Source organism: Notechis scutatus, chromosome 1 (genome assembly GCF_049901735.1).
Source record: "Notechis scutatus isolate UNSWTSFEM ecotype Mainland chromosome 1, rNotScu1.2, whole genome shotgun sequence".
Lineage (NCBI taxonomy): Eukaryota > Metazoa > Chordata > Lepidosauria > Squamata > Elapidae > Notechis > Notechis scutatus.
The window spans coordinates 72661513-72683164 of NC_142009.1; the positions used below are offsets into that span (position 1 = coordinate 72661513).

At 38.0% G+C, this 21652-nt stretch overlaps 1 protein-coding gene across 1 annotated transcript in view; it reads left to right on the forward strand.

Annotated features, from left to right (window-relative positions):
• HEATR1 (HEAT repeat containing 1) overlaps nucleotides 1-21652 on the forward strand; it is a 43881-nt gene that overhangs the window by 3614 nt on the left and 18615 nt on the right. Inside the window, exons 4-23 of the mRNA XM_026669415.2 lie at nucleotides 219-360; nucleotides 1331-1432; nucleotides 2561-2701; nucleotides 3027-3238; nucleotides 4107-4240; nucleotides 4949-5057; nucleotides 6000-6110; nucleotides 7465-7582; nucleotides 8626-8733; nucleotides 9657-9752; nucleotides 10594-10688; nucleotides 11443-11654; nucleotides 13212-13333; nucleotides 14423-14626; nucleotides 15037-15208; nucleotides 15455-15603; nucleotides 15826-16018; nucleotides 16636-16808; nucleotides 17786-17953; nucleotides 19137-19376. Coding sequence (XP_026525200.2) covers nucleotides 219-360; nucleotides 1331-1432; nucleotides 2561-2701; nucleotides 3027-3238; nucleotides 4107-4240; nucleotides 4949-5057; nucleotides 6000-6110; nucleotides 7465-7582; nucleotides 8626-8733; nucleotides 9657-9752; nucleotides 10594-10688; nucleotides 11443-11654; nucleotides 13212-13333; nucleotides 14423-14626; nucleotides 15037-15208; nucleotides 15455-15603; nucleotides 15826-16018; nucleotides 16636-16808; nucleotides 17786-17953; nucleotides 19137-19376 — 3001 coding nt within the window. The remainder of the gene's footprint in view (nucleotides 1-218; nucleotides 361-1330; nucleotides 1433-2560; nucleotides 2702-3026; nucleotides 3239-4106; nucleotides 4241-4948; nucleotides 5058-5999; nucleotides 6111-7464; nucleotides 7583-8625; nucleotides 8734-9656; nucleotides 9753-10593; nucleotides 10689-11442; nucleotides 11655-13211; nucleotides 13334-14422; nucleotides 14627-15036; nucleotides 15209-15454; nucleotides 15604-15825; nucleotides 16019-16635; nucleotides 16809-17785; nucleotides 17954-19136; nucleotides 19377-21652) is intronic.

Here is a 21652-nt window from a genome sequence, read left to right on the forward strand (position 1 = left end):
AATGTAAATCCTGTGACCATGGGGGGTGCTGCAACGGTCATAAATGTGAAAAATGGTCATAAGTCACTTTTTTCAATGCTGTTGTAACTTCGAACAGTCACTAAGTAAAGTATTGTAAGTTGAGGACTACCTGCATCATAGATTGTATCATATTACATCCATAATTCTCTGAAATGATAACTTCTTTATCTAATTCTCCATGGGTTTTCTGATTGTAGGTTTCATATTCATCTGTATAATCAAGACAGTTTGATTGGCTGTGTATTGCCCTACCATGAGACAAAGCTGTTTGTGCGAGTTATCCAACTTTTAAAAATTAGCGACCCAACTCATAAATGGCATTGGTTGCATCCAATTCAGGTAAAGTAGTGGAAGATAATGTAAGTCAACTGTATAATGCTGTCTGTATTGCACAGAGTGTTTCTGTGAAGCATTCTTACTTGTGTATCTACCTTGTTTTGCATATTTATTTTACTTAAATACTAGTACAAACCAATAATTTGTAATCTATTGATTTGGACCATTGTTCTTACAGGTTTTTTTGTTTTTCCTGTTTTATTTTCTGTTTTATAACAACTTTTATGATTATTAACCATTCAACCAATGGCTTTCAAGTCAATAAAAACATTCCAACTTTCTCATTTTTCCAATTTGTGCCTGAATTATTTATTAGTAATCATTACTGCATCTTAGCAGATCATAGCAGCATGTATGCTGATAACATACATACTCTCTTTAAAATAAAATTTTATGGCAGTTATTTGAGATGGGTTACAATGAAAAAGTGAGCCACCCAGAGGGATCCAGTGATCTCAATTGCTGCCACTTTGAATCTGAGGTTTCTTTAAACTAATTTTTGGATTTTCTGTTTCCTGCTGTGCTTAGAATTGCACATTTATACATGAAGTAAAGTGTATGAATAAGTACTTTTGGGGTAGTTGTATAACTACATACACACACACACACACACACACAAGCTATTAGTTATAATTTCATATAAACAGCATAGGATTATTTCTGAATAATATATGAATGTCTGGATAAAAATAGCATGTGGGGGAAAACTTCGGTTTTGAAAATATATGTGCTTAAATTAACTTTGAAGTTCTGAATTAATTACCATGAACTGGTTTTATCTCTGTGTTTTTAAAATTGATTATCTAGTTCAGTTTAACAACTTCAAGATATAGGGACTTCAACTCCCAGAATTCTTCAACCAACATCTGACTGGCAAATTCTGGGATTTGAAGATTGCACATCTTAAGTTGCTGAGGTTGAAGAACACCTTGTCTATTTATCTTTCCTCCTTTGGGCCCTCACTCTCTCATAGAAACCAGGAGTCCCTCTTGCACGAGGAACTTTGATTACGCACTGCCACAAAGATCTGGGTTTCCTGGATTTCCTATGCAACCTAGTGACTAAATCTGTAAAGGTTGGTGAATGGTTCCAATGCACTGCTGGTGTGATAGTCTGTCCCTCTCTCTCTCTCTCCCTCCCTCCCACCCACCCCCTCAATATTTAATTAAATAGTTATATACTAAAGAGAAATTAGGACACAGAAATTGAATGCAATAGAAATTATTGCAACGAAGTTAATGTACTGAACAAAGCTATTCTGAAAATTGTTAAACTGTCCAGCTACAGACATGTTTAGCCAGGCCAGCATGATTTTTTCTATCTCCTACATTAGGTTATTTCTCTTTTGAATTCCTAACTTTAAACGTGTAGCATTCATTTGTCAAACGTGCAGTAATATTGCCTGTATGCATTCCTATTTCATTGGGTGCAATTCTGTACTTCTCCCAAATGAAAGGCCTCACATATAACCTTGTACTTCTTATGGGAGCTACAGTATATACTACTTACCATCTCCCTTACCCATGTGATTGTTGAGTAGATTTTTATCCTGCCTGTATAGGAGCTCAAGGTGGCATTCATAGTGTACTCTCCTCCCATTGCCCCATAGCAGTACCCTTTTTGGGTAGATTGGCTGAGAGAGAGTGTGGCTGGCCCAAGTCACCTAATGAACTTCCACAGCTAAGGGTAGACTGGAACTTGCACTTTTTGCAGTGATGGGATTCAAAAATTTTTACTACCAGTTCTGTGTTGTGGCTTCATGGGCGTGGCTTGGTGGGCGTGGCAGGGGAAGGTTACTGCAAAATCCCATTCCCTCCCCACTCCACTAACCTGTTTTCCAGCTCCATTCTCCTGTGCAGGGCAAGACCCAGCCAATCAGCTGAGACTCAGGAGGCAGAGCATAGATGGGGGCGGGGCCAGTCAGAAGTGGTATTTGCCGGTTCTCTGGACTACCCAAAGTTTCCGCTACCGGTTCTCCAGAACTGATCAGAACCTGCTAAATACCACCTCTGAGTTTTTGTGCTCCATCATGTTCACCATCACACCACCCTAGTGGATGAACTGTATGTATGAATAGAGAAAACATATTGTACTTATAAAAATAATATATGGTTTGACCTCCCTCCTTTCCTTCCTCTGTCCCTCCTCCCTTCCCATTATTTACACTATCCCTATTCCAAATGTATTTTTTTCTTTCCTCCAGGTTTTTTCACAATACCCAGGGAGTTCATCACAGTTAAGAGTCCTGCTGACTTTTTATGCTTCTACAGTTGTGTCTGCTCTTGGGGCCGTAGCAAATGTCACAGACACCCTTGTCTCCAGATTGCTTCCATATATCCAGAAGGTACCTGATCTCTCAACTCTCATCCTACATTCTGCTTATAAGTTAAATAAAGTGAGACAATGCAATCTAAGTGTATTTCCCAATTTTGAACAATTTAGTTACTCTCACAGTCCATCGTAATTTGGCCTTTTGGTCTATACTCAGAAGAGATTTTCTATAACGAATAAAGCAAAGATAGATGCATTTCTGAAAATCCTGGGCCTTCCCCATTATCCATTGCTATTTGTATAAATCTAAACCTTTTATGACGTGCTGTGCTGTATTATTTTCAAAGCCCTCCTACTTAAATTGTCAAATATATTTTTACTCCTTTTCCTCACTATAGGGTTTGAAATCACCCTTGGTGGATTTCAGAGCTGCAACGTATATGATCATCTGTCAATTAACTGTGAGGGTGACAATGGAGCAATCACTGGTTCGTTCCTTGATGTTGCTGATTAGTAAGACTTTGACCAAAACACCCTCTCTTGTCAAAGAAGGGCTTTGCTGCTTGATTGTCCTTCTACAGAGCCAGAAGGAAGAAGGACTTGGGGAAAAGTAAGAAAAATGAATATATTTGGGGAGGGGGAGTGCATGTGTATTTCTGTCATCAGCAGGTGAAATAGTTTTTAAAAAAATTATATTTGGTGCAATTAGTTTGTTTTTCTGTGCTTATATTCTTTGCTTAAAATGGAGTTGGTTTTCTCTATTAATTAGGATTACAGATACAATTTAAAGGTAAATCATGAGCACTGCACACCAGAACAACTAGACACAAGAACAGTTTTTTCCTGAACACCATCACTCTGCTAAACAAATAATTCCCTCAACACTGTCAAACTATTTACTAAGTCTGCATTACTATTACTATTAATCCTCCCATCCTTCCTTTCACCTATCTCCTCCCACTTATGACTGTATGACCGTAACTTTGTTGCTTGTATCCTAACAATTTTTATTGACTGTTTCCTAGTATGATTTGATTGCTTATTGTACCCTATGACTATTATTAAGTGTTGTACCTTATGATTCTTGACTCTTGATGAATGTATATTTTCTTTTATGTACACTGAGAGCATATGCACCAAAGACAAATTCCTTGTGTGTCCAATCACACTTGGCCAATAAATAATTCTATTCTATTCTATTCTATATTCTATTCTATGGATACATTTGAGGTTTGACACTAATTACATTTAATACAAACTTTGGCTTTTGATTTACTTAAAATGTATTTCATTATTGAACTTGTGGACGCATTTTCACGTGTTATTTGTAAATTTTACTCTAGAAACTCTTAAGATATCTTGGGGTATTTGTGGAAGGACTCATTCCTTAACATCGTTTCTTTTAAGAAATTCCCAGCCAGCTTTCCTGTTCTAGGAGATCCCATAACTACTTTTACTGTGTTTTTTTTTTAATGCAGGCCATATGTTCATCTGTGTAATGTACCCAATTTGATTGTTATTCTCCATGAAATTTCAGCAGTTCACAATGTCAGTCCAATTTTACATTATCTGCTGCCCCACCTAGTTCATTCAGCTATTTATGGAAAAGCAGGTATGTTCATCTGTGCCCCGTCTTTTCACTTATGCATCTCTTCATTGTATACGTAAGGAATGTCAAACCCTGCACGGCACGGAGAAAAAAGACAAAAAGGCATTTTTCTCCATTTCTCAAAACACGAAGACTGAAACTCACTGGAACATTTAATATATGCAGAAGAAGGCTATAGATAATTAACTCTAGGAATTTATTACCATAAGTGGTAATACAGTACAGTGATGGCCACTAACTCAGATGGCTTTAAAAAGAAACTGGATAGATGCATGGAGGACAGGTTGGTCAAGGATTACTTATTTTGTAGATTGAGTGTTAATTCCAAGTGGCAGACTACATCTTCAAAATAGCAACTGCAGGTAAATGAGATGGTGATATGTCTCTAACTTCTGCTGCTAAGAATTCCAGAGCCATCTGATTGGTCATTCTGAGATAAAAAATGCTGGATGAGCCTTGGCTTGGTCCAGCAGGACTATAGTTGAGTTCTTAGGTTCTGTTAATGACATTTTGCTATCCCTTTTAGAAGCATGGTTCTTTGAATCGGTCAGAACAAAATAAGGGGCATGTTGGCTTTATATCAGCCAACTTCAGATAACACAGGAAAGACAGACTTACATTCCGCTGTCCTAAATGATAAACACTGGGAACAGTTAAATCAAAGATTCAGTGGCAGTCATTGTTTTCTTTATGGCATCTACTTGTTTTCAGAAATGGAAGAAGGGTCCCACGCAATTGATAATCAAATCTACATTAAACATCTAGAAGCTATACTTACAACTATACCACTGGAAAAAGATTTGGATCATTTATTGGCGTGGTAAGCTATGGTCTTTTAATAAGCTGCGATTTCATATCATGTTGCAATTTAATTTGTTAATAGGATTCTATTGGTTAAGTGATGTAGACCAGTATTTTCTCTTTTTTCTCTCAGGATCAATTGGGGAGGTGGAGTTTTTGTTTGTTTAGGTTATATTTATCAATACAAGTAGTCGTTTGGTGACTGCAGTTGAGACCAGCCGCAGTCACTATGTGGGAAATCATGTGAGCATGATTTTCTTTTCCCACTCCCCCCGCTCTTTGGAATGCTCATGTACTGGGATAGCTGCCTTGCAGCTGCTGCCTGTAACTGGCAAGGTTAGCTACATTTATATTCCACTCAAAAGAGACAATAAACAAGCTAAGAGGGAAACAGATTGGAACATATCCTCTCCAGCAATCAACACCTGGATAAACAACACTGGAATTAACACTACACAATCTAACAGAACACCCTAATTAAGGAACTACCAAGAAGGGAACCACACACCCTCCAACACTGGCAGGACAACTATATATAAACCGAGAGCAAACCCCACTCTCCCTGGCACTGATGATGTTACCCAGTTGGATACTGAAACATCTGCATGCAGGCAACCAAGCTCAAAGACCACCAAGGACTCCATAGTTCAGTTCTGAGCAACAGATAATCTCTTCTATTGGTCCTGCTCTCTTTCAAGATCTGTCTCTTGGAAATTGGAAGTGTATTTTAATTTCAGGCTATTTATTTGTTTATGGTCATTATTTTTAAATAAAACTAGGTAAGACATGTTTTAGTCATTGTGGGAAGGGGGTGGGATGAGTAGATAGAAATTGGATACGTTAAAAAAAGCTGTATTTCATAAAATGTCTATATTAAGTTTTCACATTCTTTGATAAAGTTGTAAAAAACAATATTAGTTCTCTGTAAGGAACTAATTGTTTCCTTTTTTTCCAATTTCAGTAAATTTCTGGAGGCTTACATTTCCTATGGTGTAAAGAGTGTTTCTGATCCTGGCAAAACAGCTGAAATTAATAAAGAGTTGCTTCCTCTAATCAGACTTTTTGAAAGAAAGTAAGTAAAATAATAAAACAGACATATGTATTGGATAAAGTCATAATACTGCTACTAGAATTAATATGTGACTTTGTAATATAGAAGCGTAAATCTATGCTGCTGAAAACCAGGTTCAGAACTATTGTATCCAGACCTAACTAATTTTCATATAAGGATCCAATTATGGAACATAACATTCAGTCTACCTTTTTAGGATTGTTTAATTTATGGTTTTGTTCTTAATGTCACACAAATTCTCAGAAACTGAGCAATAATCTATGTAAATAAACATATAAATAAATAAACAATACAATAAGAATCGGAAGGTAGGCTCCAATCCCTTATATTTTTCTTGAATTCATACAGCTTCTATCATTTTTTATTTATTTTAAAATAAATAAATATCCTATTAAGAACTTCATAGTAATCTAACAGAAAGTTGAAATACTGCATACAAAATTGTTGAAAAAACTCAAAACCGATATTAAAATACTAAAGGTGTGTTCTAATAATAAGTAATTTCAAATCAGCAAGTTAAAATTTATTTAGTACCAAACCATAACAATTATCAATAGCCTCATAGCTCTCCTAATCAGGAAGGTTTTAGAGCTTCAGAATGAGAATGTCATACAAACCTCTAAGGCAGGGGTTCCCAACACACACACACACACACCAGTCTGTGGACTGGAACCTGTCTGAGGCATGCCAGAAACCAGACCACACAAACAAGCAAAGCGGGATGCAGATAGCACGAAAATCACACTCCCTCAGGTCCGCAGAAAAGCTTATCCATGAAACCGATCCCTAGGGCCCAAAAGGTTGGGGGCCACTGCTCTAAGGAATGAAGAAAGAAGGAACTGAAAATTGTGTTTCTTCCAGTTTTTGACAGGCGCTTCTTTTTCTAGGTCAAGCCTTTGCTTTCTGATATCTTAAATCCATATAACTGTCTTCACTGAGTTTGTTTTATTAATAGTCTGAAAGTACATTTATCTTCCCTGAAATATGTATGGTAAGATCCCTGGAAACAACAATCAGTAGTGTGGCATTTTCCAGATTTCCAAAAATATTCTCAACTGCTCTCTCTGGCTGCTGAGGACTTCTGCAAGAAAGCTGACTTCTTGTGAAGTCTTGTATAAAATATGCATTTGTTTATTTTTATCCCACCTTTAGTCCTTTTACAAATGACATTTATTTATAAGGTTTTAACAGTTTTTGTAGACAAAATGTATTAATTTATCAAATTTATGTGGCCAACCATCTCATGAAAAAGTGACTCTGGGTGGCATATACTAGACATAGTGAAATACTATATAAAGAACAACGCTTGGTTTTCCCAGAGTACCATATGGATTTTTTTCTTTGCCTGTCGCAGGTACTCTAGAACCCTAGATTTGGTGCTGGAGAAATATCTGAAGAACATCAGAAATCAGAAGGAGCAAGATCTCTTCCACCAATTCATTTCTCTTTCAGTGAGTGGTGGTAAATACCAGGTAAGTCAATTCTAAGACTAATAATTAAGATTTCTTCTTTTTTATTTGTTCACACATCGGCATTAATACCAGTTAGACTTAGAGCATCTCATAAAATAATTAATCATAGATTTTTCTCTTAATGGTATTGACCAAAATAAATGACCTTGCGATCCCTTTGCTGCCATTCTAACAGTTTGTTAGAACAACAGTTTGTTGTCGAAATGTGATGATATGAACTTTTTAAAAACAATTGTAATCTGATGTCATAGAGATATAATGTCAACAGAGCATCTAATTTGCATCCAGTGGCTATAAAAAGACTGCTCTTAACTGCATATAAATCACTGGTAGACAAAGTTACCGCCAAAAGTTTATCAATAATTGGCCACATCTTCAAGTTGGCATGCTTATATAAGTACCCTGTAATCTAGTATTGGGTTTCAGCATTTTAGCACATTTTCTCCTTTATGTATGAATTGGAAAAGAAACTTTAAAAAAAAAAAACCAAAGCAATACATGATCCATAAACCAACTTAACATAGTTAAAACAACTTTTCCTGACATCTTTTGAAGTGATTAATTATAGTTCTTGATTCATTTAAAGGAAACTCTATTTGACGTTTTTTATTCTAGCTTGTATGCAGCCTGACTCATATAAAGGGAAAGAGTATAGTGAAGAATATAAACTGGCAGCAAATTGTGGTATAGCTAAGCAATGTATTCACTGTTTTTTTTCCTGTGTGTTCATGTCTCTATGTGTTGATATATAGTTGCATGTTTATGTATAGAAAATGACTAAGAAATAAGCTCCCTGATCAGTGGTGGGATTCAATTTTTTTTACTACTGGTTCTGTGGGCATGGCTTGATGGGCATGGCAGGAGAAGGATACTGTAAAATCTCCAGGCAGAGGTGGTATTTGCTGATTCTCTGAACTACTCAAAATTTCTGCTACTAGTTCTCCAGAACTGGTCAGAACCTGCTGAATACCACCTCTGTCTCTGATCTTTCAGGGGAACAGCAGTAGAACTGCAGCCTTATTGATTATACCTTGTATTCTTAGTTTCTAGAAGACTCAAATACCTCTCTGCTTCTTAGTTTGAATCATTCACAACCAGGAGTGAGAGTCCTGGCTGTTCAACATTTGAAAGAAATAATTGAAACATCAAAGGTTGGTTGTCTTGTTTGGTTCTTAGTTCTAAGTTTTTTTTTCTGAACTGTTAATATGCTTTCTGGCTTAGCAGAAAGCTTGTTACTAGCAGTGAGAAAAATAGGGTTGCCCATGTTTTATAAATTTGAAAAAAACACACGAAAAAAAGGACCCACAGGTTTTGCCCCTATTCACTCGAGTAGCTCTTGAAGGCACATATGGCCTCCCAAGTTGTCATTTGTGTACCTTTTCTTTATAGCAATCCAAAGTAAATCCTCAATCCTTTCACATTGAATCTAAACTGTACAGCATTGTTACATTTCCACTGGCTTCGTGTTGGGTAAATAAAAGATTATCTTTTATAAACTTGAGCAGTAATTGGAGTAGGTCACTACTACAAATGTGGTAATGTCAGAAAAACCTCTGCCCTCATTTGTACTCTCCAGTTATTGTGTGCTGCATATAATGTATATCCAAAAGTAGACATGGTAATCTAGGAGTCTTCGGCTTTCGTGTATAAGAAGGATTGACATTACCTTATTTTATTTATTTTTATCCTGTCTTCATTATTTAAAAAAATAACTTGAGGTGGTGAACATACCTAATACTCCCTCCTCCTATTTTCCCCACAACAACAATCCTATGAGGTAGGTCAGGCTGTGTGAGAGAGTGACTGACCCAAAGTCATCAAGCCAGCTTTCATGCTTAAGATGAAACTAACTCTCCTGATTTCTAGCCTGATATCTTAAGCACTAGACCAACTGGTTTATAAATAGTACAACCATAATTCTTATGATTCCCAGATTCATAACTTAATACAATGGATGATGATGATTCAAATAGGCCTGTATGTAAACAAATTGGATTTTTCCCAGAAATTGTGAATTTGTGATATTACATTTTAATACCTTTTTAATTTTCATTTCCTTGATTTTTATTTTTAGGAGGGCTTTGATGACTCTTTCATACAAGAAGCAATTGTTGCACGACTCAAAGATGATAATTTAGATGTGGTTATGTCATCTCTTCATACATTAGATGTAAGTCTTAATCCATTGGAAGGCAAAACGTATGTGGCACTTTGAATTAGTCAACAGTGAATTAGCTGTTGCATTGGTTAGAATTTCTTCCAGAAGCTTTAAGCATAGCAGTCCCTCCCATTTTATTCCCCTGAAGGTGAGATAGAGTGACTGTGATAGTGCCGATTGAGTTTCCATTGCTGAGGATGGACTTGAACCTATGTCTATTCTAGTACTGTTCCAATATTTTGAAATAGTACTAAAGTATTGACATGATACCCATCTCTAAAAAAGAATTACTAGGGTCTATCTATAATAAAATGATAGCATGTTAAAGCAGATTCCCTGCTTCTCTTTGGCTGAAATTCTGTATTCTCTTACTTGGGAATGAATCCAATTGCAGTCGGAGAGAAAATCAAATATGTAGAGTAGTGTTTTAAATTAGTGTTGCCTGAGACAAAATCTGAGGAGGGAAAACTTGAAGCCAACAGAACAGATCAGACATTTAACTTACTCTGGACAAGTAGGTTAGTTTCAATTTACAATTATACAATAACTGTAATAATTGTATAATTGTAAAATTGAAACTAACTAATTATACAATTATAATTATATCATCAAAGTAAGATTTTTCTAAGGGACAGAAAAATCCTTGAGCCACGTAAAATCTAAAATAGGAACCAGAATCGCTAAGTCTGTTTTGATGTTAGATTCATTTATGTTATATTTTTAAAGTACTTTATTTTTTAAAAATACACATATTGTGAATATTTTTGGGTAGGATTCTGCATTAGATTGCTCTATGTATTTTATGCTATTTTGTGCATACAATACCCACATTATTTGTTAAATTTTATTCTAGAGTGCCTTGGTTCATTTGAATATATTTAGTGAACAAATTGGATTCAGTCTATTGTCTCTGTTTGAAAGAGCTGATCTCTCAAAGGATAAAAAATGGTAAGTGATAATTTTTACATCTTTCTGTCTCAATTTTATATTAATAGTTAGGAATTTTTTCCATAGTATAGAATCTTTACATCTTCCAAGTGCTTTTTTTCCAGATTACTAGAAATGTTGAAAAATGTCATTTTAAGTTTTTACCTTGTAACTGTATTTGTATGATAGTTATCAATGTAATAACAAAATTGTTTTATTCATTGAAGAATCTCTGTATGTATGCACATGTACACATAGTATATACATACAAATATATTTCTGCATTAAGATGTTCATTCATTAGATGTGCGGGAGCTTTTGCAATGATAAGTAATTAAGTACATGATCCTTCTTCCATTTACTGTGAACTGAGATTTGTGTTTTTGAGTGAAAAGTTGCCTCAAAAAATATGTTAATAAACTTATTAATAGATTGACTGTTGAAAGAGGTAAGATGGCACTAAACAATGGTGGTTCCCTTTGGCAGCTAATTTTAAACATCATGAAAGAACAACAAATTGTCAGTTACTAAGTGCTGTCTTTGTATTGCCAGGGAAGGAGAAATATGTTAGATATACCATTCTGGGTTCCAATTTTAATATCAGGCTCCATCAGAGAGGGGAACATTGTCTTTTTCTCAGGCAGCACCATGGGGTAATAAAAATACGTTCTGTTGTCACAATCATAACAAAACGTTAAACTATGTTTTACAGTGTGCAACTCTTGGTTATAGAGGTATAAGCTAAACATATCCCTTCTTTCCATGTACTTGCTAGGTGCAAAATTCTAGAAACGATACTCTGCCTTTTAATGAAAGTAGATGCTATTAAGGATAATAAAGATCTCTTCAATCAATTAGTCTTGCATCTGCTACCTTTTCTGGTCATAACCAATAAAGATCTGGAATCTGCTGAAGGGAGAGTGGCAATTTGCATAACAGAGTCTGGTCTTTGTTCTCTTCATCCTTTGTTGAAAGGTTGGCCAAAAGGTAAGTAATTGAGTTATTTCTGAAGCAGGGGTGGAGAAGAATGGCTCTTTTATGGCTTGCGGACTTCAACTCCCAGAACTGGAGTTGAAGTCCACAAGCATAAAAGGGGCATTGCTCCCCACCCATTTTAAAGGGAAGCCTAGTCACTGTATTTCTCTTTCTGTGTTACTTAAGAGTGTTTTTATAAGAAAAGAAAAAAGAAGAAGCAGAAATCAGAAAAAGAGAACTTTTGTTTCATATTTGTGATTGTGCACGTTTGAAATCAGGCTGCAGCAAAAACCAAATGACATGACTTTCCAGTGGCTGCTCACACTGCAAAAATTCTGTTCCAAAGATGCAATTCCCATTTGCTCAGCAGCTTCCTCGGGCTTGTGGTATAATGAAGGCCACCCTCCCAAACTGAGTAAGGCGCGGGGTCAATAGTTGAGGGCTGGAATTCAGCCTTTTATCTGAGTAACCACTTTATGAGCACAATTGGGCCTGAAATCTCAATTGTTGAGTGAAGTGATCACTAAGCGAGAAGCCCTGTGACCACCACTCAATGAACAAAATCTGCCTTTCCCACTTGTGGTCTTTATGTTGACCATGCAGGTTGTTAAGTGAAGTGCTGGAAAGGGGGCTAACGTCTCCCAGACCTGAGCTCTCTCTCTACCCACTAGGGAGATCAGTCGTGAGTATAATGGGTGTTCACTAGCATTTTTCTTTTTGGAAAGACAGAGATAATGGTGTTCACTAAAACACGTGCAAATGTCATCATTCTGAAAGGCTCGGAACAATGGCCTTCATTAGTGTTTTTGCCAGGTTTCAAATCTGTTGCCCCAGAGCGCTGGTGGGTTTCTCTTTCACTTCTCTACCAATTTCTTCATTGACTTTCTGGGGAAAGTCAGAAAAAGTATACATGACAATCAGATGGTCATGCAGCACTTATCAACAGATCATTAGCAAACAGGGTGCCAAACACCTGAAATGCACTCATGTGATGGGGGCAACATTTTAAGACAGCTGGAAGCTTTATAGGCTGTAAAGCAGCGGTCCCCAACTTTTCCAGCTCTACGGACCGGCAACAGTGGTGGCGGCAGGGGAGGGGATGGGTTTGTGCATGCAAATGGAGCTTTGTGCTCTCAGCCACTGCTTGTGTGGCCCAGTTCCTAACAGGCCATGAACGGGTACCAGACTGTGGATTGGGGACCCCTACTGTAAAGCATCCATTTTGATGTTGTTTTGACTGCAAATAATCATTAAACAACCAGTTACAAGTCGAGGACTACCTATATTATCAATTTATGAGTAGTATCATTGATATTCTTCAAAACCACATGCACTTTCTACATTTTAGGCACCTTTTAAATAAAGAGTTATTCTGCGGTATCATTTTTTTCATGTATGTAAGTAGAATGATACCCTCCATTTTTTTTTCCGTGAATGAATTTTAAAATAAAAGTGCATATTCTTTTAAAACCGTTCCCTCTCTGTAGCCATCAGTTGTTTCAAATGGTTTAAGCAATCTCCCACTTTGATTTCCCATTCTGTTTTTATGTTGTTATCATTCTGAAATAGTTTTCCAAGAGCTGGCTAATTCAACTAAATCAGGAGACTTACCAGGTACATCTAACACCAAACTGCTGGACCTCTTGTCCAAGAATCTGATTTCAGAAGATTCTTCCTTCATGTCAGAAATGGTATGTGTGGAGTTTACATGTCCTGCTTATAGAATTCTCAGATCAGAGGGTTTAAAGATAGTTTGACTTAAGTAGCATAACAATAAAACATAGCAGCCAGGCATTCTGTATGCATTCTGTTACATCATGTTGAGGAATATTTCAAACATTGATATCCTAATTTAATAAGAAATGCAGAATTTTCATATTTCATTGATGCAAAAGAACATGCAAAATGAGCACACGTGACCAAACCTTGAATCAACTAGTTTAGTACATTCTGTTCTTAAAGTAGCATCTCTGAGAGATTCCGTTTATAATCCAGCCAAGCTATAATCCTACATCTCTAATGAAAAAGAAACTTGAAGAAAGAACTGAACAGGTTTCTCTGCAAAGCATATGCTCAGGTGATTTGAACCTTGCTGCCTTTTCCCCTATTAGAAGATGTTTGTGGAAGTCTCCTAAGCAGGCCATGGTACAATTAAATCTTCTCACCCATGTCCCCCAACAACTGATTGTTTAGAACAGTACTTTATTGATTTCAAGCGTTTAACTATTTATATACTTAAAATAGAAGAGTAGAGAGGATTATATTAAGCAAATAACCTATTGATACTGAAAACAAGCTCTGTCTGAAAATTTCCTTTTCTAGATAAAGTTCTCTCTAAGGGAAATGGATGATTTAGAAGTTAGAAAAAGGGGGGGAAAGGAAAAAAATATAGTGCTTGGCTGAGCTTTTGGACTAGAGTTTCCCATAATGGGGAAATGGTTATTGTTTTGTAGCAGAACACATTCCAGGGTTAACTTTCAGATTCTTTGATATCCCTAAGCAGACCCATGCTCAAAATATAAGGAAGGGGCTGTTTGTCAAAATAGAGAGTCCTGAATTACATTATCCTATAATCTAGCTTGGCATACAACAGCTTTGTATACCTACCATGTTTTATTTATTAAAGACAATACTTTATAGTATATTTAAAAATAAAGACACAGAAAAGCTAAATGTTTGCAGAATGTTAGGCAGTTGTCAAAATAATCCACTCCTCAAAAGAATAATTCTCCTTCAAGGTGGAAGGTTTCATCAATCTTATTATTGCGATTCTCCTTCAGGTGGAAGGTTTCATCAGTCTTATTGAAAAGGAATCTCCTACTGGAAAACAGAAGCTAATAGGCCACATTATAAGTTTCGTCCTTGTCCAGTCATGCTGTAGTTGCTCCCAAATGGGAGACCGTCATTTATTCCTGGCTTTAAGGATCTTTCATTTTTTGAGTAAAAAAATGGACAGCTTTAAAGACAACTGCCCTTCAGAGGAGGTGAGAATTTTTAATTTTAAAATTGCAGCTTCAATCAGAAGCCCCATTTTGACCCATTCAACTCTAGATTTATGTATGTGTGTGTGTATGTGTACACTGAGTTTAGTTCTGTTGATATAGGAGAGAGATTGCATGATACAAGCCTCTGGTAGGGAACAGTGGCTCCTGCAATTTTCAAAACATGTTAAAGAGACGAGATGAAGTTAAAGGTGAGAAGGACAATTATAGAAAGTAGATTGTAGTGACAATCATAAAAAAAAAATAAGCAAGGATACAGTAAGACTGGTGAGCTTCCTATACTTATCAATTTATGGAAGATTAGGGGAGGCAGATATCTAAGGGCCAGGAAAGGTATTTGGCCCTCGTGTTCCTTGACAATGCAGTAGCTCAGAATTCTTTTTCATTTTCAGAACATTTCCACTGTGTTCCCATCTGAGAATGAACCTTTCTGGGACCTGTTATCGGTGTATACACAAAAATTAAACATTCAGACATCGGTTGATCTTGAAGATGCCATGCTGTTCATCATTTTGTTGAGAAGTTTTATTGAAGGCCTGGTCTCTCCAAATTCCTTTTTGAAAGGTATTTCTTTTTTATTGCAGGAGAAGTGAAATTTGAAAAATTCACAGTGTGGATGCTTTGCTTACTGAAGTAGCATTTACTGCATTTTCTTGTTTCTTGCAATTCTGAAACTTGATCCCAGAAGTAATCAGCCTTTCTTTGTTTTAACCTGAAGAAAGTGTTTGTTCTGATTTAGTGGGTTTTGCTTAAGTTTCAGAAAATGCTTTTGCTACAGGTCCTAATTGCCACTTTTTTGCATTTCTACAGATGAGGTCTGGTGGAATCCTGAAACTTTAAATGCAGACAGCAAAGATTATTTGCACCTGTTGTTGGGACTGTTTGACATTGTTGTCCACGGAGCAAGTGAGGGATTCTATGCTGGTCATTTTCGGGCAATGATGCGACTTCTGTTTGAGGTACATTTTTCATACATAAACATAAATACATCTGACAAGAGGAAATAAATATTCTGATTTAGGCAATTGTGAATAACGTGGTGAAATTTTACAGTGAGATTGTATTATGGGGTCCATTGAAGTGAAATGTGTGTGTGTGTCTTTTCAAAACCACCCCCCAAAAAGTAAACGGACTCTCCAAAAATTGTGTATTAACTGCTTCCTTTTTATCATTATCTGAAGGTACATTTGAAAGGACCAGAGCATCAGTTTAGATTTCTCTCCATTTTGTGGACTTACAACTACAACTTGTGCGATCAGCTGAATTTTGTGATGGATGCTGTGCTGCAAACTCGGGCATTGTACATAGGATGTGTCATGCTCGAATCTCAACCCAAGCAGAAAAAAAGGCAGTTGGTATCAACTGCATCTCCAGGTACCGTGTGATGGCCTTTGGGATATACCCCTCTAATTATTGCAGCATTAATCTATTGTAGCTTTATAAGCTCTCCAGAGAAATTAGGGGGAAATTAGCACTAACTTCTTTCCTGTCTTTCCAGCTATCTACCCATACAAGAAGTTTTAGATTATTTAGAGTGAAGTTTACTTTCACGTAGTATTATATTGAGTTGTAGGAGGGATGGAGGGAAGGAAGGACTGTTTTGTCTCCAGGACTTTTGCATCAGACTTAAATAGAGGCTTTTAAACCATCATTTAACTTACAGAGTCTCTGAAGTTTTTACTAACTATACTCACTTAACTCCAGAGATTGCTCATAAAAATAAAGAACTCTGCAGGTTTTTAATTTTGAAGCTTTTAGCCGTTGCAAAGGATTGCAAAGGTTTGAATTAGAAAATAGAGAGTGGGGTCAGCATTTGCAAGTCCGAGAGTCTAAATTCTTCTTGGTGGCTGGACAGTGTAGGCAGATTGCTTCTCTCCAGCAACACAATAAAGTTGTTTCTCAGGGGAGGAGTTTTCATTCTGCATCGTTGATCTAAGTTTATTTGGAACTTTGTCAAAGCAACAACTGTTCTCCCTTCTTGCGCTTTCCAGTAATTGTATCTCTGTTGATCAATTTGGGAAGTCCTGTAAGCGAAGTCCGAAGAGCTTCTCTCAAATGCCTTCATTCCTTAAGTGGAATAGAAGAATCCATATTTCATCCTGTGCTTCAGAGTGTCACGAAGAAAGCTGAGGAAATAATGTCTGATTCAACTTACGTTACCCAGGTAAGCATAGATGAAAGTATGTTGTTACCTGATTTGCGTCTGTAATTCTCTATGTTTGACTCTTTTTGATGAGTCTGATACTCAGAGCTCTTCTTGTGATCTTTTGGGAGTCAGGATCCCTGAAGCAAGTGTTGGTCAGAGACTAGGAAGCATCTTCTCTTCAGGAGCCATCTTCTACTTCCTTGGAGGAGGTTGTAAATGATCATGACCCCGCGGGCCTGAATGAACAAATTATTTTGCTTTGTTGATCTTTCTTGCAATGAACAATGAGGGATTGGAGGCATCCTCGCTTAGTATCTGATCAGTTTGTCTAGAATAGCGTTGTCAACAGTCTGATATTTTTGGCAGGAGCTTTTTCAGCATTTTCAAGAGGTACTAGAAATAGAATCAGAAAACTTTTTTATGCAGAACATCCTTTCTTCTGCTGATCCATGGCTGCTGCTTCTCAGTTCCCTCTCTTGCACGAAGTTCTCTTGCCGGTAGAATATTTCATATCCAACTGAATGGGATGCTGATCAGATAGGCTTGTGCTTTGCTCTGCTTTTTTGTTTTTGCAGGATTTCACATTTTTGTTTTGATTGCCTGGGAAAGGGTTGTGAGAAAGCAGCTTTAGTATGGCTCCAGGTGTCTTTGAAATGCAGAGTAATACCTCAAAGCTCTGGCTGGGACTTAAGAATGATAACTGACATCAGCGGAAGATGCTATGGCAGATACACACCAAAATACAGAGGTTCTGGTATGGGGCCACTCCTTTCACAGATAGCCAGAAATTTAAATGACTATGCTAAAGGACTGCTTACTTCTTTTTTCTTTAGGTGGTGTTTTTGTTTTATAGATAAATTATGCATATAGGTTCATAGCTAGTGTGAAAATGCACATGCAGTAATTGTGGTCCATTTTCAGTTCCTTTGTCCTTCAATAAATACATTACATTAATGATTCTTTGGTATTTTCCCCCCCTTTTGTTCGTAATCTAGGTTCTTGGTGATCTCTTTGGAGGAGAACCTACCCAACAGAAGCGAAAAGCCAAGCAGCAGAAATCATCAGAAGCATTGACAGCCTTACTTGAATGTGTCCAGGGCTTTAGATGTCCTTCCTATATTGCAAGAAACCTGATGAAAATTCTTCATGAAGTCAATGGCAGCGTAGGTGAAATAACTGGTGTTAACATTGGGAAAAATATCAGTGATCAAGCCAGATCTTTGTGTTGTTTTTCTGCAGGGCGAGACCTTGTATATATCTTAGTTTGGTTATATTAACAAAATAGAACTTTTTCTCTGCCTTTTTATTTGAATAAGACTTAAAATGCCAAGATATATAAAAGGGTTTCAAGTTGCCACTTGGATATTTGTATTGTTGTTGCCAGAAGTACCTTTAGTGCAAAAAAGAAGGTAACCCAGTGCTATCTAGGCTGTTTGTATGGCAACTCACAATTTCTGTCCATTAGCCATGTTGTCTGTGGCTGGTAGGAATTAAAACCCAGAATTTCTAGAAGGCATCAAGTGGTATATACCTGCTGTAAAGGGAGGTCCTTCCAGAATGAGACACCTTCTTAAAAAAAGAATCATCTTGCTATCATTACATATACCAAGTCTACATAGGTTCTTAGGAGACTCAAAGACTTATCTTCAGATGATTTGCATGCCTAGTGTCAACTCATAAAATATTTCCATGGTCTTTTTAGAGTTGCCAACAGAAAGGAAGGGGGGAGCAGCGCAGCCACTTGCAAACCGAAACTGCATTCCATAAATGTTTTCAAAGATACTAACTAGGTGACTGAAGTTTCTGCCGCACAAAATTCTAACTGGAGAACATGATTGATGACTCTTGGCTATGGATGTGTCCCATTGGAGAATATGAATTACGATACACCCAGGGGGTGTTGAAAAACCAGGCTCAAGGGTGACAATGAATTATGTGTCTCAGAGTCGGCTACATCCAGGCAGTGCCAGCATGTTAACTCAATAAATCCTTTTTAAGTTTTGGAAGTTTGGCTCGAGACTCATGATTTAAATGGGGGTAACTGCTGGAGTCCTGACACCTAGCTTATTACTGTTGGTTAAATATATGGTTGCATCATACACATTTAGAAATTTGGCTTTCTCTCTTTAAACATTGATTTGCTTCCAGAAGTTGTGGCTGCTATATCACTGGGGATTTTAAAGAAGAATTTGGACGGCCATTTGTCTGAAATAGTATAGGGTCTCCTGTTTGAGCTATTGACACACCAGTAAATAAAATACAAAACAAGTTTTATAAATATAAGTTTATTAAAGTTTTGGCTGATTTGTTTTTCAAAAAAAAAATTTTTTTGTTATTTTTTTTCAGGCGGTGCTTCTTAACTTGCTGCCTCTCCTCGATCAGTTATTGGAGAAAGCTTCTGGTACAGGACAGATGTTGAAAGATGAAGCCCTCCTTTTGCACCTCATTCTTGGGAAATACAATGAGCACTCAGCCACACTTGTTTGCACCAATCAAGAGTGCCTACATCTGTTCATCAAAGCTTTGCATGCCTCACAGGAAGTGTACCAGGGCCTCCATCCTTTTCAGATTACAGCTCTTGGGCAGGTAAGCTCTTGTATGAGTGATTTTCATTAGAATCTTTCACAGGGATTATTAGCATGGGTCACCTTCTAGAGCAGTGACGGTGAACCTTTTTGTTGTGGTGTGCCAAAAGCGTGTGTGTGCTGGCACCCACAATGCAATGTGCCCCACGCCCCCTGCGCATGAGCACGTAAAACCCCTGCCCCATCCCCTTACCTGCACATGCACGTGCCTCCCAGCTGATTTTTGGCCCGTTTGAGGCCATTTTTGCCCTCCCAGAGGCTCAGGGAATCCTCTGCAGCCTCAGGAGGCCGAAAAATGGGCCTTCTGGAAATGCCTGTTTTCAGCCTCTAGAGCAGTGGTTCCCAAACTTTTTCAGTCCACCGCCCCCTTGGTGCTACAAACTCATCTTCAGTGCCCCCCACCCAGGGGTGGGATTCAAATTTCTGTGGGTGTGGCCTAATTTGAGGGTGTGGCTCGCTGGTCACGTGACTGGGTAGGTGTGGTTCGGTGGTCATGTGACTGGGTGGGCGTGGCCAGGTGACTGGCAAACAAGTGGTCCTCACTTAATGGCCGGTTGTTTAGCAAGTGTTCTAATTTATGACTGGCCTCCCCAGAGATACTTGACCTGTTTTTGGAGTTTTGACAGCCATGCACAAACATACACACACACACTCACTCACTCCCTTCTAACTCTGCTGGAGCAGGTCATTGGACTAGAATCGGCAAAGCATCTCTGATTAGATTCTAGTAGTGAATAAAATCTAATCAGAGATGCTTTGCCGATTCTTGTTGATCTGTTTAATTTGTATCTCTTTATTTTATGTTGCTGAATTGCATTGACATGTGTGTCCCTTCTTGTGCTTTTGTGATTCTTTGCAGCAAAAATTACCGACCTCTGGCTTTGCTCCACTTTTCAAACATGCCGCCACTGCTGTGTTCTAGGTGCCGGCCCCACAGGTCCACCCCATTGATCCCACTGCACTAGAGGGACTTGCCCAAGCAAGTCAAGTCAATGGGGTGAGCCTGAGAGAGGGAAAGAGAGAGAGAGAGAAGAAGAGAGAGAGAGAAAGAGAGAAGGAAGAAAAGAAAGAGAAAAGGGAAAGAAAGAAAAAGGGACAAAGAAAGAGGGGAGGATGGATGGAAGGGACAGAAAGAAAAAGAAATAAAGGAGGGAGGGAGGAGAAAGATAATAAAATATCTATTCTAGTCCCATCACCTGCTCCAGCAGGGTTAGAAGGGTGTGTGTGTGTGTGTGTGTGTGTGTTCTTGTAATTTACCAGTACATTTTGGTTTTGCCCTCTTCAGAATTGGGACTGTAATACATTGGGGAAAAGTAATTTTTAGGGTGGAGATCTGGTCCAATGGATCCTGTTTAAAGCCTCAACAAAATGTGAGAGCTTCCGGATAGTCTTGACCATGTTTCGTCCACAAAACCTTTAATAGAAGCCAAAGATGTTTCAATGTGCTGGCAAAGATGTTTCAATGTGGAAAAGGGCCTCAGTCTAAACTAGGCCTCACTTCAATCTGATGCATTAGGGGTTTCTCTCTCTCTCTCTCTCTCTCTCTCTCTCTCTCTCTCTCTCTCTCTCTCTCTCTCTCTCTCTCTCCCCCTCTCTCTCTCTCTCCCCCCCCTCTCTCTCTCCTCCCCCCTCCTCTCTCTCTCTCTCTCTCTCTCTCTCTCTCTCTCCCCTCCCTCCTCCTCCTCCCAAACTGGCTTTGCTCTACTGTCGTGATGTGCCTGCAGGGCTGGTGCTTCAAACATGGATGGATGGATGGATGGATGGATAGAGAGAGAGAGAGAGAAACACAGAGAGGCAGGTAGGTAGGTAGATAGATTGGTAGGTAGGTAGGAAGGCAGGCAGGCAGGCAGACTTTTTGGATGAATGTATGGATAGGTAAGTAGGTAGATAGATTGGTAGATAAGTATAGGTAGGTAGATAGATCTATATTGGTAGGTAGGTAGGTAGGTAGCATAAAGATGGGTGGGCAGGTAGGTAGGCAGGCAGACAGGCAGACCTTTTGGATGGATGGATGGATGGATGGATGGATGGATGGATAGATAGATAGATAGATAGATAGATAGATAGATAGATAGATAGATAGATAGATAGATAGATCTATAGATCTATATTGGTAGATAAGTAGGTAGGCAGAAAGGCAGGTAGGTAGGTAGGCAGGAAGGTAGACCTTTTGGATGTATGATGGACAGACAGACAGAAAGATTGTGACAGCGGCGGCATTTTGGGAAAGTAGAGCAAAGCCAGAGTGGGAATTAAAGTCCACACAAGTTGCCAAGG